This window comes from Girardinichthys multiradiatus, chromosome 11 (assembly GCF_021462225.1).
Source record: "Girardinichthys multiradiatus isolate DD_20200921_A chromosome 11, DD_fGirMul_XY1, whole genome shotgun sequence".
In the NCBI taxonomy this organism is placed as follows: Eukaryota; Metazoa; Chordata; class Actinopteri; order Cyprinodontiformes; family Goodeidae; genus Girardinichthys; species Girardinichthys multiradiatus.
This window is the reverse complement of record NC_061804.1, coordinates 35,199,928-35,215,910: the sequence shown is the minus strand read 5'-3', so window position 1 is coordinate 35,215,910 and position 15,983 is coordinate 35,199,928. Positions and strand designations below refer to the sequence as shown.

The window sequence follows — 15,983 nt, the reverse complement described above, 5'->3', positions numbered from 1 at the left end:
CTACATCTAATATTAGGAATAATAAAATGGTTTAATCAAGAACAAGTGGTTGGAATTCGTTTTTTAAATTTGTGGACAGGTTTTGTTTTTTATGCCGGGTTACAGATTTTTTTATGTTTAAGAATAAAAAGAGGGAATACATGGATCTCCAAACTGAGATTGTTCTGACTGATGAAAATAACAAACTGCCTGCTTAGTTAGTCCCCTGCAGAAATATTTATACCACTTTAATCTTTCAACATTTTGATACATCACAACCACAAACATCCATGTATTTGATTGGGATTTGTATGTAATAGACCAGGAAAATGCTTTTCAACCAACACCTGCCGAAGTTAGGTCTGCATTTGTAATCTTCCCCCTCTACTCTAATGCCTCCTAAACAACATCCAATTTGACCAACTGGCTTCAGAAGCCACCTAATTTTACAATAACCTTCGTATAATTGCAGCTGTTCTGTAAAAGCCTCAGAAGATTGTTATAAAGTAAATAGACTGAATCTATATGGTGCTTTTCCAATCATACTGACCACTCAAAGTGCTTTACACTATAGCCACATTGACCCAATCGCACTCATTAATTCGCACACATTCATACACCAAATGTGGGGGGACCTGACTGCAAGACAATTACCCACTGAGCTACAGTCATCCAGTTGTTAGAGAACATTATAGGACAAACCAAATCACGAAGGCCAAAAACAACGGCAGACAGGTCAGGGATAAAGTTGTGGAGACATTTAAATCAGAGCTAGGCTAAAAAACAGTATTCTAAGCGTAACAGCTCAAGCCACAACTAAAAAAGGAAGAATTATGGCACAACTGGAAATTTAGAAGACACGACTTGCTATGTAAACTGACAAGGCAAGGAGGGCACTACACAGAGAAGCAGCCAAAAGGACCATGTTAATTATGGTGGAGATGCAAAGATCTTACTGGCAAAACACTGTGTGAGGTAGAAATTTAATGGCGGACACCCCTCTCATCAACTCTGTGAAGCATAGCGGTGGGAGCATCATGCTGTGGGGATGTTTTTTTTTTTCAGCAGGGACAGGAAACTGGTCAGATTTGATGTGAAAATGGATGGAGCTGCAGGGAAACCCCGATAGAGGCAAATGCCAACTCTAAACTCCCAAGTGCAGTCCTGGAGAGTTACTGTCCTGCAATTTTTGGATCCATCCCTGCTCCAACATGCTTGAATCAAATGAAGGGCTTGTTACCAGGTCTCTGCAGAACTGAGTAAGATGATGAGGGAATTCAGCCATTTAATTAAGGTGTGCTGCAGAAGGGATGTAGGATAGAAGCTCTTGAGGAATGGACCTACGCTTCCCTGGTTTATATCAAAGCATATTGAATTATAATAAACTTGTCAATATCTAGACCTCTATGCAAATGACAATCTAGAATCACCTGTTTGCTGTTCACAGTTGCTCTCCATTCAATATGACTGATGTTCAGCTCTTTTCCAAAAACGATGGGTAAATAATACACATAAAACCCAATAGAAAACATTGAAGAAAACAAAATCCCAAAATATTCCTTTAAAATTTGCAACAAATAATTGCAATGACACTTGCTCGTCACTAGGAGTCGCACGAATTAAAGTTTCTGCTCCAGCTGCCTACAAGTCCAGACAGAGGGCACTCATTACCCGGCAGGCACTTTACCCGTGTTTTAAAGCAAGATGGCAGCTGTTGTTGAGAATGTTGTCAAACTGTAAGTACTAGACTTCCTTACCGATTCAATACCCGTACAGGTGACACACGTCTCGGTCATATTATAACGTCTGTATAGTTACACAGTCACCGTCTCTTTCGCCAGCTAGCTTAGCAGCGTCCCAACTGTTTTAGTGCGGTTAGCCAACGCTGTCGGTGCGTCGTGTCTTGTCTTTTTCACATCCTGGATCGGACGTTCAAGTTGGCAGACAGGCAGCTCACACTATTCTACACACACATATCACCATGTTGAGAAACGTGTGTAAATGTGACTGTAAGTGTCCTTGTGGCGGGAGTGTTATAACTTGTCACGTCCTTGTGGTCATACGGCCAACGCAGCTAGGTGGCTCGCACGCTAACAAGCTAAAGAGTCCAACGCTGTTTACGACGACTGGCCGACTAGTTTTAGATGAATGAAACATTCACGGTGAAGTATTTTTTTCTTTCAGCATAAAAGCCCAGATGCGTCTGTAGCTGTCACGGTTCAGATAAGAGCACTGCTACTGTTTTTGTGGTGGAAGTTTAATGCTCTGATGAGCCAGCCGTGTGTGTGAGCTCAAACGTTCCTCCATTTCCGCTGTCTCTCTCATGGTGTAGTGGTGCAGCCCAAACCCCGGTTCATGTTAGGCTCTAATTACAAGCCTTTAACTGTGATTGCACATTATACAAATACACGTCCTCTAATTACCTCGCCTACATTAAAAAAAAAAAAAAAAAAAGTTTAAAACGTCCTTTGATTAATTTTAAAATTGATGTTCATATTCAAGTGTGTTCATACGTTTCCTGTCAGAAGTTTACACACACTTGGCATACATTTCATTTTCATTTTGGGCCTTCAATAATTCATCGGAACAGTTATTTTTTAAACGTTGGGATGGTTATTTAACATACAACTTCAATGCACAAGTTTTAATAAACTGTGGACTAACTTATTCATAGAGGTTATAATATATCAATGCAATCCACATTTACATTTGGTTAAATGCCTCTTCGCAAGTGGCAGAGGGATCACACAATTCGCAAACCTTTAGCAAGCTTCTGACTAGATATTTGACCTCTTTTCTTGCAATTTGTTTAGAGTATATTTAAGTATATTGGTTTCTCGGCACAGAGGTATTAAGCATAATCAATGCATATGGTTACAGTCAAGGCTGTTTCAGAAGCTTGATGTTCTGTTTTATCCTTTCCAAGCAATTTTGATATGTTTTTAGGATCGATGTCCTGTTGGTACATCTACTCGGGTCCAAGTTTCAACCGCCTGGCTTTTAATTTGAGGTGAAGTTAAAGAATGTGAGGATAGACCTCCGTCTTTGTGCAATGCTCCAGTAGCACCGGAAAAATAACAGACCCTGGGCCACAGCAACGCAAGACCATTGGTACAGTGTCCTTAGGTTTGACTCCAAACATAATTGTTGTCATTTTAATGTAATTCGATCTTTATCCCATCCGATCCTAAAGCTTTTCTCCAGAAGACATTTGGTTTGTCCACTTGGACAGCTCCACATTTCGGTCAAGTCTCTATCCTCTCAGTCTATGTTGATGTTAAACTGCCTTCACTGTAGACGGTGACACTGCTGTTTTACAGTTTCCTGTTCACAGTGGACTTAAGCGTTTGTGGTTGGGTGGTTGTTCTTGAACATCCTAACAAATCTCTCCTGTCATCTTAAGGGGACAGTTTGGATCTGAAAACAAAGGTGGTTGTACCAAGGAGACATTGATCCCAAAAACAAAAGTGTCAAAATTATTTTGGAATGGGTAAAGCTGGCTTACATTTCGCTGCTGCGATGGCCCTCATTTCATATTTATTAAAAACGTACGGACCATGTTTAAAAGCCACTCCTGTACCAGAAAACCAGCCACTTTAGATGAGCTCTACCAAGTCTGATAAAAACAATGGTCAAATATCCCTCCAGAATTATGCCAGACGCTTGTTGCCTCTGTAACTTATTAAGTAACTTTTATCCAAATATGAGTGGGGTGTATGTATATATTTGACACTGGGTACAATTTAGACCCTGTGTCAACTGGAGGAAATCCATAATAGAACACGCTCGTTTTTAAATTTATTGAAAATCTGTCGTATGTACCTTGAAAAAGTACAGTTAAGTGTATGTAAACCAAAGACTAACGCAGTAAATTTGACACGTGCCGATTATATCAGTTATTCCAAAGACATAATTGACCTTTTTTAAACTAAATCCAAACGGTTATTTATAAGGAAGAGAAACAAGCCCACAGATGCTGTTTCTTCTTTAGTTCCAGTATATCAGTGTCCTCATTTTCACAATATTCTCAGTTAACAATGTTCAGCATTAGATTTTCTTCGCTGCAAATAAAATACTGAGATGCAGTTTAAATGTTAACTTGATGACTCAGTTTTCTCGACTAATCTTCTCACTTCTCCCAGGGGTTACTTTCTCTCGCTGGGAACTTTCAGATCACCTCTGATGGATTTATTTTTTTATTTTTTTGTATTCGGCAACGTTTTTTGTATGATTGATATTCAAATAAATGCTACTGTCAGCGTCTTCCACTCGAGGTCCCCTTAGGCAAGGCTCTCTCTTTAGTTTGAGGAAGTAGGCTCGACCACTGAAATATCTGGGTAGTGGCCAGTCTCTGTCTCAACTGCAGCTTGTGAAAAAAACAAAAAACCTCCAGCTCTGTTCCTGTAATGGAAAACACTACTTTGGTTGTTATTTGTCTCATAGCCGCTACTTTATCCCTTGCATGTTGATGCTCATAGTTCTTCTACAAAGTAGGTCGTTAGAAAAGCCAACTCTTTGACATTTAGACCTTGCCAATACTCTTCATTCTCAGAACTTGTTTGATGAATTTAAGTGACTGCTGACTGAGAGTCGGGACACAGGATTAGTAGTTATAATGTTGTTTTTCCCCAGGTCCCCTTTAAGTGTGTTCATAAATAATCTGGTTTGACTTTGTTGACCTTGTTCTCTTGATTGAGGCTCAGCTGCTCTGACTAGGCCTGTTCCAAGTATTTGAGGACTCTGATCTCTTTAAATAATCTAAGTGTGTCTCGTTGCCACTGTGAAGCAGTTCATAACTGAAGAAAATGTCAGAATCACCATTTAACGTTTCTTGAGCATGACACCCTGGGTTTCAGCATAATAGATGTTTGTGCTGCAGTGAAAAGAGCCTCAGGGCACACTGACAGCCTTGGTACTTTGATGATAAGGTTGTTTGTTTATTGCCCCCCCACACACACACACACACACATTTCTTGGAAATGGGTTTGGAGTACCACAATGCTGTTGGACTTATTTGTTATAATGGAGGCTTTCAGCTGCTGTGTAATTTTTTTATATACATATTTTGTTCAGATTGGGAGAGCAGTACTACAGAGATGCTTTGGAGCAGTGTCACAACTACAACGCCAGGCTGTGTGCCGAGAGGAGCGTTCGAATGCCGTTCCTGGACTCACAGACCGGCGTGGCTCAGAGCAACTGCTACATCTGGATGGAGAAGAGACACAGGGGACCAGGTGATTCTCCAGACTTGTTTTCTGAAATGGCATTTAGGCCTAAACAAAGGGCACCTTCGAAGAAGCCGAAGGGGATGTAAAACAGAAGGATTCATTTTCCTCATTTTGTCACGTTACAACCACATACTTGTTTTTTTTTTTTACTAATTTATATGGATTTAATGTGATAAACCAACATGAAGTAGTGTACAATTGTGAAGTGGAAGGAAAAATATTCATGGTTTTCAAAAACAAAAATTTGAACACAATTTAGCCCCCTTTACTCTGATACCCCTAAATAAATTCAGTGCCATCAGAAGTCACCTAGCTGGTAAATACACTGCAGCTGTTCTGTGAAGGCCTCAGAGGTTTGTCAGAGAACGTTGGTGAACAAACGGCACCATGAAGAACAATGAACACAGCAGGCAGCTCAGGGGTAAAGTTTAACAAGTTGCAGTTTAGATCAGGGCAAATCTTTAAAGTATCTATGAGGACTGTTCAATCCATCATAACTGCAAACCTACAAAGACATGGCCATCCACCTAATCTGATAGGCCAATCAGAGTGAGCAGTCAGAGAAGCAGTGGCCTACGGGGACTCTGGAGGAGCTGCAGAGATCCACAGTTCAGGAATGAGAATCTGTTTACATAACTATCACCTTCAGTCTCTATCATTGTGGGTTTAATGGGAGGGTGGAAAAATAACACTTCACATCATCCCCATAAGGTGTATGGTGGTGGCAGCATCATACTGCGAGGAGGATTTTGTTCAGCCGGGACGGGGAAGCTGATGACACCTGAAAGACGTGCACTACTTTGATCTTTCATATAAAATTATTGAACTCTGTGGTTATAATGTGAAAAATGAGAAGAAGTTCCAGGGGTGTAAATAGGTAGGTGGTGGCAGCAGCTCTACTTTGTGTTATCAGATTTAATTGTCTCTTTTTGTTCCGTGCTTCTTTTGAATGCCACAAAGAGGCAACATTAACACGCAAAGAGCAAATATTGAATCTTCCATTACTAAGGAAGCTGCTGCTGACTCATTTGGTCTGTGGATGCTTACAGTTGGAAAAAAACTCAACCCACGATGAAGCTTCAGTTTTCTCCTGATGGCTGTTTTCCATCAGCCTGACAAGCTTTCATCGATCTGAATAGGTTAAGGACAGTGTTACGTAGCTGGGTGTGCTCTGCTGTTCCTCAGGCGTGGCTCCTGGGCAGCTGTATACTTACCCAGCCAGGAGGTGGAGGAAGAAACGGAGATCTCATCCTCCAGAAGACCCGCGGCTCATCTTCCCTCCTGTCAAGTCAGGTAGCGCAGCAACAAGCTCTGCTCGTTCTCCATTTAAACCTGTCCATTAACCAGGTCGCATCTTCTTTATATTTGACTAAAACTGTAGCATACCTCACTCCATTTCTGATTTAAAAATGACTTGAAGGTTGATGTATGTGAGGAAAGTTGTTAGAAGATTTCCAGCTTGAATGTTATGAGCACGACTCTGTGTTTCTGTTTTGATCCGTTTGTAGAGGTAGAGTTAGGGCTGAAGAAGGATGTCCTGCTGTCATCGGATGGCAGCAGCTTGGAGGCCCTGCTGAAGGGGGAACCTTTGGACAAACGGACAGCCGCAGACGTCCGGGGATCAGAGGAAGACTCCAATCAGAGCGATTACACCGGAAGCCTAAACCCTGCCACCCGGATTAGAAAGGTTCTTGTCCTCATTCCCATAATTTTGGAAGTCAGACGTTAAATTAGATATTCAGCCTAGAACTGATGCGCTTTCCTTCTGTTTAATTTCACCTCACATAGAGAATCCTCGAGCCAGATGACTTCCTGGATGACCTGGATGATGAAGACTACGAGGAAGACACGCCTAAAAGAAGAGGCAAAGGGAAAGGGAAGGTAAAGAAATAACTGTGTGTTTTTCCTTTTTTAGTGGTTTATCCAAGCCTGTGGATTGACTCCTGTCTTTTCCACAGGGTCGAGGAGTGGGCAGCAGCAGGAAGAAGCTGGACACAGCAGCACTGGAGGACAGAGACAAGCCCTATGCCTGTGACAGTGAGTCCTAATCTATGCAAGCAAGAGATCACCTTTCTCTTTTTATCTTTTACATGCAATATTGTGTCCTCCATCCTAATCTGACATCTACAAAGCTAGATAAAGTTCTGCTGCTTCCTTTTGCTGTCCAGTTTTTTTTCCTCCACCTCTTTGCTGTCTTCAGATTGAGAATCTGTACCTCCTTGAACTTTCATTGCTGACTGACTCTGTTCCTGTTTCTCTGCTTCTGTCTTCGCTCTCTTCTGATTTTCTTCTCTCTTCCAGACTCTATCAAACAAAAGCACATTTCAAAACCTTCCGAAAGAGGTAGATTTTTCTTCATCACTTATGTCCAGTCGTCTCTGTTACCGAGTAGATATATGTATATTTTTTATGTACTCCAAGTCATTTTGATTAATGTGTTTTTATTCTGAAAGAAGGCACTTTTCCTTCGCTTGCAAGAACGAGAAATTCAGCAGTTTGGAAATATTTCTGCTCGCAGAAAAACATTGGCTGTCATTTACATTTATTCAAATGTGGTTAAATCTGTTTTGAAAGTTTCAGTAGATATCAGGTTAAGTGTAGTCTTTGAAAAGACACATGAATCATGTTAGTTTAAAGAAGATAAACTGTATGAAAGTAAGATTTCCATCTATACTTTAATGCACGGGGTTCACATTTGCTACAGTTTTTTGTTTGCATCCTTTTTCACGCCCTCCACACTCTGTACATGCTCATCTCACATTCTTTTTTTTCTAAATGCCTTTGCTTTGATATCGGGTCAGTTTGATGTCTGCATGACCTTTTCAGTCTGTTCGGCCACCGCCACCGGCCACATGGTTTGATGTGCTTATATAGATCTTTAGACGCTCACCTAAGATGCTCGTTTTAGAAGTCCGATGATAAAATGTGGTGGTTAGGGTTTTGAGGAAATGAAAACCAGAGCCTGGTGCGGCAGTGAAAGAAGACGTAGAGTGTCTGACTTGCCTTGTTGCAAACCTCAAGCAATAGCCCCCCCCCCCCCCCCCCCCCCCCCCCCCCAGAGTGACACACCGTTTCATCTTTGTGCTGTTTTTAAGACGGTGAGATTTTTTATCACATACCTTTTATCATATCACTGGGATTATTGTTGATTTTTTTTTTTTTGGGTCTATGTCGTAAAAGTCTTACCTGAAATAATGTCCACCAGTGATTTTTATTTTTGCACGTCTGTGCAGCTTAGGCATTAAATTTATGCTTTTTACGAAGCTGAGGGATGCAACGTCTAAGCAGGCGGTTAACAAGTTTACTGCACATAAGCTCCAGATGGTCAGATGTTATCTTTAAGACTTGATGTAACATCAGCTCTTTAAGAGTCTGAGAAATAATACTCTAGCAGTCATCTGAGTAGTCGGCACTAAAAACGTCACCCCTTAGTTGTCTACTAGTGAATTACAGCTAAATAGTGAGAATCATGATATTTTCAACAATCTGTCACATTACAACCACAAACCTCCGTGTTTGACTTCGATTATACATGAGACGTCAGAAAGAAGAGCACAACTGTGGAGTAGAAGGAAAATGATGCATGGTTTTTGAAATTAGAGCAAAAATCTGAAAAGTATGGCATGCATTTATTTTTCAGGATGTACCACAGGTCTTAATGAAAACATGTTTAATGGCTGTGCAATCACATAATGTACTTATAATCATTGTTTTATTCTGAGCTACATGCATGTATATGTTTCAATGGTACTGCAACAAAAAATAAATCGTTTCTGATGGTTAATTACCTTTTTACAACAGTTTTACAGCATGAATTTGCACTTTTGCTTCGATAATTAGCTGTTTTTATAATGCGTTTTCTGATTTTGGTGCCAGTCTGTGGGAAGCGCTACAAGAACCGTCCAGGCCTGAGCTACCACTATGCCCACTCCCACCTGGCTGAGGAGGAGGGTGAGGAGAAGGACGACATGGAAATGGAGCCGGCCCTACCTCTGCCAGAGGAACCGAAAAGTAGGAAATGATCATGAGAAGACTTTCTGTTCAAGGCTGCAGGGATCACTAATGGGAACTTTTTCTCCCCCTGTAATCAGCTCCCAAGAAAGGCCCAGACGGTATTGCATTGCCTAATAATTACTGTGATTTCTGCTTGGGAGACTCCAAAACCAATCACAAGACGGGCCAATCAGAAGAGTTGGTGTCCTGTTCTGACTGTGGACGTTCGGGTATGTTCTCAAGTTATTTCCAACCGGATGGACATGGTGCACACAGATTTATATTCGTTGTTAATCTGTGTAAATGTATGTTAATCTGTGTGAACACAGGCCACCCCTCCTGCCTGCAGTTTACTCCTGTAATGATGGCTGCTGTGAAGACGTATCGCTGGCAGTGCATAGAGTGCAAGTGCTGCAACATTTGTGGTACCTCTGAAAATGATGTGAGTCTCCAACATTGGTTTTGAGTTGAACCCTGAAATGCAGCAATGGTTCTGCAGAACCGTCCGGTTTATATAGTGAGCATCCGTGATCTGCGAACCACCCGTCTCGGATATATTTGCGTGCATTTCACGCCTACAGCGATATGCCGTGTTTTATAAGGAACCTTTTGGACAATTTCAGTAAAACAATTTTCATCTGGGCATGACCTAAAAAGCTTTTATTAATCTATAGATGTTTGCATTCGTGAAGGACGTTTCTGTGGGTGGGGCACCAAAACTGGCTGTGGTCCTGGGTGATCATACTTGGAGACAGACTAATTATCAATATATTTATATCAAGTCTATTTAGATTATTTAGGTCTGGTTTTTTTTTTTTTGGAACAACTATATACCATAAAGTATATTTTTGTTTGTATTTAAAACAAATCTGAATACATTGCCTTAAAAATACTTATTTTGTTCAAAAGCACATTTTAAATTATATTTTTGTTCTTTTTTAGGGATCATAAAAACGTGATCTGATTTCTCCTGTAGGATTGAGACACGCCACACGCGAGCTTTTAAGTCGTGTTTATGTACGATGAAAGTGCCGATGGATGGGGGGGGGGGTTCAGCCTATGAAAGGCTTCAGCAGTCTGTTTCAGTTTTTGGAGAAATGATAACCATAGCGCTTAGAGATTAAACTGGAATTGTCCTTGACAGATTTGATTGTAAGGACAAAATAAGCTCTCCAAGATGGTGATTATGCTGATTTAACTGTAATCTAGGTTGTTAAGGAAGTTCATGAGTTGTTCTTGTGTTTCTTCAAGGATCAGCTTCTCTTCTGTGACGACTGCGACAGAGGCTATCACATGTACTGTCTCAACCCGCCGATGTCTGAGCCTCCAGAAGGTAACTCCACTTCATCACTGAAATTGTTTTATCCTTCAGGCCTCATTTATGAGCAACTCTGGGGGTGCGGAAATCCTCATAAATCAAGTTCAGTTTAGGATTAATGAGAGTCTTCATTAGACAGTTTCCTCTTACGTTGATGAACATGTTAATTTGTAGTGTCGGTTAGAGAATGTGTGATGTAAATTAAATCATTTTTTCTATATCACATTTCAGAAAATCTGAAACATTCCTCATATGAAGTTTTTGCTAATGTTGCGTAATGTCTAGTTCTTTTTTATGTCTTACTTGCCAAACACATATTGAACATTTTCTAAGTGCTGGATGAGGTCCCGTGTCCATCTGTCAGGATTCGGACTGGGCCAGCACTGCCATAGATATGTTATTATAATTTTAATAGCCTACAGGCATTTTGCAGGTATGCAGACTGCTTCTAATACCTGGTTCACATGGCAAGATTTTAAAATTGTTGGTAGTGATCCCTGAGAGACCCCACACATGACGATAGAAAAATCGTAGATATAACAGGTTTGGTCCTACAGTATCCACCCACACGGCGAGCGCAACACACCACACACGGAAAGGTTTCACTCACAAACATTCAGATGTCAGACAGGATATCTTGCAAACCCTCTCGAGGTCAAATGTGAATCCAGAGTAATCCCCTCCATATTTTCGTCATGTCGCTTTTTGATTGATTAGACGTCGCATTCAACAGGCTGTTTGCTCGTTTGTCCTCGAGAAACACCCCACATTGTAGGATGTCTAACCCTAACCCAAGACAAACCAACATGTTGAATTTCCCAGATTTTAGGTCGGAGCGGTCCAGACGTCATTCCGAGCAGACTAGATCACTCTTAACACACCACATACAGCAGGAGTAACTCATAAGATGATCTTAAAAGCCATCACGATGATCGCAGCATGTCGGAAGGGGAAGATCTGGTCAAAAATCGGCATAAAAGTCCTGCCATGTTCTGTGATGGGATGCCACCTGTGCAATAAGTCCAGCCGTAAAATGTCCTCACCACTAAATACTCCACAGTCCACTGTTAGAGGTGTTATAAGCAACCGGGAACATCAGAAACCCGTCTATAAAATGCTAGTCCACATTAAATCACAGCACTGGAAGCCAAGGAGCAAACGTCAGCAACCTTCTGCAGAGCCACTAACTCCAGACGTCCAGACTTCATGTGACCTTCAGATTTATTCAGAAGCCGTGCGATGAGCGATTCATAGGATAGGTTTTCATGGCCGAGCTGCTGCATCCAAGCACCTTTCAAGTGCAATGCAAAGTATGGGATGAAGTGGGTTAAAACAGGTTCTCTGGAGTAATAAATCATGCTGCTCTGTCTGGCAATCCAACGGGATACATCTGGGTTTGGCAGCTCCCAAAACAGCACCTGTCTAACTGCATTGGGTCAAATGTAAGGCTTGGTGCCGAGGGGATTGTGGTCTGGGGCGGGTTTTCAGGAGTAGGTCCAATGAAAAGATCTCTTGATGCGTCAGCATAATATTTAGGTATGGTAAGAAAGTCCCATAAATACTCTCCTAAACCTTGCATTCAACCTGAAGACTGTAAGCTATTTTTTATGTGTTGTCAGATTATATAATAAATGTTTCATGTTTGAGCACAAAACAATACTCCAATTAAAGTATTTCATAGAAATATTATTAAACAGGTTCAAAAAAATGTATATTTATGGTTTTACTTTGTCACACCCTTTTTTTTCACACCATATATGAACAAATTAGCGCCACCTGGTGGAAATTCTTTTTTTTAACAATTCATACTGCAATGGCTGTATATTAAAAATATATTTTTAAGTCAGTTGCACAAAAAGTTCAAGGACTATAGGTGTGGCTATTCTGCACTAGGACTAGAGGAGGGTTATACGCCCAGCCGCCCCAAGCAAAATTATGCAGAACAGCACTTTCCATAATGGACGGTGTCCAACACTTTCTTGGACTTATACAGCAGAGTTTCCCCACTGTAGCCGCTGGCTAAATGCGGGCCGTTGACTCCCAGACCTCAGTAGCAGGGATGAAGGGCTGAAAGAAATGTCGGCAGAATCATTTGAGCATCAGCTTTTAAACACCTTTCTCTGTGATGTTTTTATTCAGGGAGCTGGAGCTGTCATTTATGTCTGGACCTTTTGAAAGACAAGGCATCTATATACCAGAATCAGAACGCACCGACGTCGTGATGGCTGCTCCGGCTTGCTCTCCGTCATCACCCAACTGTCCGGCAGCATTGTGGTTTACCCCTGAAAGTACACCTTAAGCTCTCCCCATCTGATGTCAACAGGGGGTTGGAGGGGTATGCCTGACCAGACTGGCCTCAGTTAGCTTCAGATATGACTGTTACACAGTCCCCGCCTCAGATCCAGTCTAATGGGTTTTTATTTTCATCCACCTGCCACTTGGCCAGTTTGGCATCACATTTCAGAGACGCATCATAAGCAGCCAAACTTTCACTTTGTGTTGAGCTTTTATACCTAAAGTTGCTAAAGCTTCGTCTCTGTCCTGTAATGTACGGATTTTATGGAGTTCAAAAAGCTTGATCATAGTGAAAACAGATACCTTTTATAATATTTATATATTTCTATGTTAAAGCTTATTATGTATGTAAAGCATTGGGGGGGGGTGGAAGGAATGATTGTGTTTAATATTAGCACCTATCTTTATTAGTGGAAACCCCACAACCACGTCATTTTTGTTTTTTTACAGGGCTGCTTGAATTTTTTTGTTCACCTGATACGGTCAAAGGGATTAACTTAGATTCTTTATGGTTCGAGATCTTTACAACAAAACAAACAGGAAACGAAGTCAAAATAGAATCCCTGATGTTTATCAGCGTGAGTCCAAAGGCTGCGCTACTTCAAAGATGGCAGGTTAGACTTTCATCTCTCGGTCAGTGTTGGCTTATCGAGCGCTGCTCATAGTCATGGTGATGCATTGATATGCACACAGTGGCATATGGTGATGTTTTTCTGATGAGAAATTATTTCAAAGCTATTTCCACCTTTTGTGACGTATATTTTGTATTTTTTAAAACAGCCTGTTAGAAGAGTGAAATTATAAATATCAATACCTGCAATAACATGTCTGTATAAATGTACATCCTTAGACAAATACGGAGTTGAAGTTCCTTTTGATCCAGTTTAAACACATTTAACATCAAATACATCTGAATCTGGCTATAAAACATCAAAAGGAACTCATTGTACAGAGGTGTCGGTCAGAAGATAGGTACAGAAAATTTCCACAGTATTATAGATATACACTATATGGGAAAGCGAAGACGGTCATCATTAATTGGAGACTATATGGGACATTAAAGCTAAAGATGAGACAGAAAATAAACAGAGCTGCAGAGAGGCCAACCGCAACACTGAAGGAGCTGCAGGAACTTCTAACACGGACTTTTTGTGTTCTATGTTTGAAAAGTGTCCTGCAGTATCCATTTGTCTGGACTAAGGTTGAAGAAAGAAGCCTTTGTTTCCAAAGAAAACAACCGACCTAGCCAAAATGTGCTAAAACCACGTGGGAGGAAGTGTTCTGGCCTGAGGAAACATGTTTTAGGGTCATAACTCCGGAAGGAAGGTTTGGAACAAAAGCATTTCACAGCCGCAATGGAACCCCATAGCCACAGAGAAACATGGTGGTGGCAGCATAATGATCTGGGGTTGCTTTTCTTCAGATGGAAGGATTCCGACATGTTGGATGAAGTTATGAACCCCAAACCGTCTGGTGTCCGTTAGAGAGCTGAAGGTGAACGGCTTCCCTAGAAGAAAATAAAGTCCCTAAAAGGACAAGAGATGTCCGATGTATGTTATTCACTAATGGTCCCCCTAACCAAAGAAAACAGAAGGCTGTTTTTGGATCATAAAGTATTAGCTTAAGGATGTGCACTCCTATGCAACCAGGTTATGGAAGCTCGTACTCGTACTCGTCATCTTCCGCTTTATCCGGGACCGGGTCACGGGGGCAGCAGACTCAACAGAGACGCCCAGACGTCCCTCTCTCCAGACACCTCCTCCAGTTCCTCCAGGGGGAGCCCAAGGCGTTCCCAGGCCAGCCGAGAGACATAGTCCCTCCACCGTGTCCTGGGCCTCCTCCTGGTGGGACGTGCCTGGAACACCTCCCGAGGAAGGCGTCCAGGAGGCATCCGGTATAGATGCCGAGCCACCTCAACTGGCTCCTCTCGATGTGGAGGAGTAGCGGCTCTACTCCGAGCCCCTCCCAGATGGCCGAGCTCCTCAGCCTATCTCTAAGGGAGTGCCCGGCCACCCTACGGAGGAAGCTCATTTCAGCCGCTTGTATCCGGGATCTCGTTCTTTCGGTCATGACCCAAAGTTCATGGCCATAGGTGAGGGTAGGAACGTAGACCGACCAGTAAATTGAGAGCTTTGCTTTTCGGCTCAGCTCTCTCTTCACCACAACGGACCGGCACAGCGCCCCCATTACTGTGGCAGCCGCACCGATCCATCTGTCGATCTCTCGCTCCATTCTTCCCTCACTCGTGAACAAGACCCCGAGATACTTAAACTCCTCCACTTGAGGCAGGAACTCCCCTCCAACCTGAAGAGAACAAGCCACCCTTTTCCGGTCGAGTACCATAGCCTTGGACTTGGAGGAGCTGATCCTCATCCCAGCCGCTTCACACTCGGCTGCGAACCGCCACAGCGCATGCTGTAGGTCTTGGCTAGAGGGGGCCAGCAGGACCACGTCATCTGCAAAAAGAAGAGATGAAATCCACTGGTCCCCAAACCAGACCCCCTCCGGCCCTTGGCTCGCCTAGAAATCCTGTCCATAAAGTTATGAACAGGACCGGTGACAAAGGGCAGCCCTGCCGGAGTCCAACATGCACTGGGAACAGGTCCGACTTAGTGCCGGCTATGCGGACCAAACTCCTGCTCCGCTTGTACAGGGACCGGATGGCCCCTAATAAAGGGCCCCCGATTCCATACTCCTGGAGGGCATCAGGAGGGACACAGTCGAATGCCTTCTCCAGGTCCACAAAACACATGTGAACCGGACCGGTTATGGAAGCTTTGATATTTATTTATATTTGTTTTCCCTAAATAAGTTTGGCGTTTGAAGTTCAGGATTTCCAACAACATTTATTGTGGAAAATATTGAAAATGCATTTTCATGGTGTCTTTTTTTTTTTTTACGTCACAAAAGCCTGCCATTGTAACCGGGGTTTTTAAATGTTTGGAGCCACGGTCCCCGTCAGTACTTCACTATGGGCCAGAGGACTGCAGCAACACCAAACGTGCCCAATAAGCCTCGTTGTTAAAGCCAAGTCCTGTTTGCGTCAGCTGTCTCGTAAAGGGAATATTGCTGGGTTCTAGTTTGCTGATCTTTCGCCACAGCTGGTGTCAGTTGACAATGTCGAGGTTGTTTGTGTGACCTCTCTGGCTCACAATGTAAAGCAATACAAG

General features: G+C 42.3%; 1 protein-coding gene across 3 annotated transcripts; it reads left to right on the top strand.

The window, feature by feature from the left end:
- The first annotated feature begins 1,035 nt into the window (after positions 1-1,035).
- On the top strand, positions 1,036-14,598 carry dpf2 (double PHD fingers 2). Of its 3 annotated transcripts, none has more exons than XM_047380119.1 (12): positions 1,036-1,715; positions 5,053-5,213; positions 6,393-6,500; positions 6,716-6,894; positions 6,996-7,088; positions 7,166-7,244; positions 7,509-7,550; positions 9,084-9,218; positions 9,299-9,430; positions 9,530-9,642; positions 10,458-10,533; positions 12,658-14,598. In XM_047380119.1, exons 1-12 carry the CDS (start codon positions 1,684-1,686, stop codon positions 12,738-12,740), a joined length of 1,233 nt encoding a protein of 410 aa, XP_047236075.1. In that variant the 5' UTR covers positions 1,036-1,683; the 3' UTR covers positions 12,741-14,598. The 3 variants fall into 3 exon arrangements, with proteins under 3 accessions (XP_047236075.1, XP_047236074.1, XP_047236076.1); XM_047380118.1 differs by having other exon boundaries at positions 1,042-1,715; positions 10,452-10,533; XM_047380120.1 differs by lacking the exon at positions 7,509-7,550 and having other exon boundaries at positions 1,045-1,715; positions 10,452-10,533.
- The last annotated feature ends 1,385 nt before the right edge of the window (positions 14,599-15,983 follow it).

Excerpts from the sequence above, each read along its gene's own strand:
- dpf2 (XM_047380118.1), top strand. The coding sequence starts at position 1,684 with ATGGCAGCTGTTGTTGAGAATGTTGTCAAACT. Across the intron at positions 6,895-6,995 it reads CTGCCACCCGGATTAGAAAG|AGAATCCTCGAGCCAGATGA; the intron begins GTTCTTGTCCTC and ends CACCTCACATAG. Across the intron at positions 7,245-7,508 it reads CAAGCCCTATGCCTGTGACA|ACTCTATCAAACAAAAGCAC; the intron begins GTGAGTCCTAAT and ends TCTCTCTTCCAG.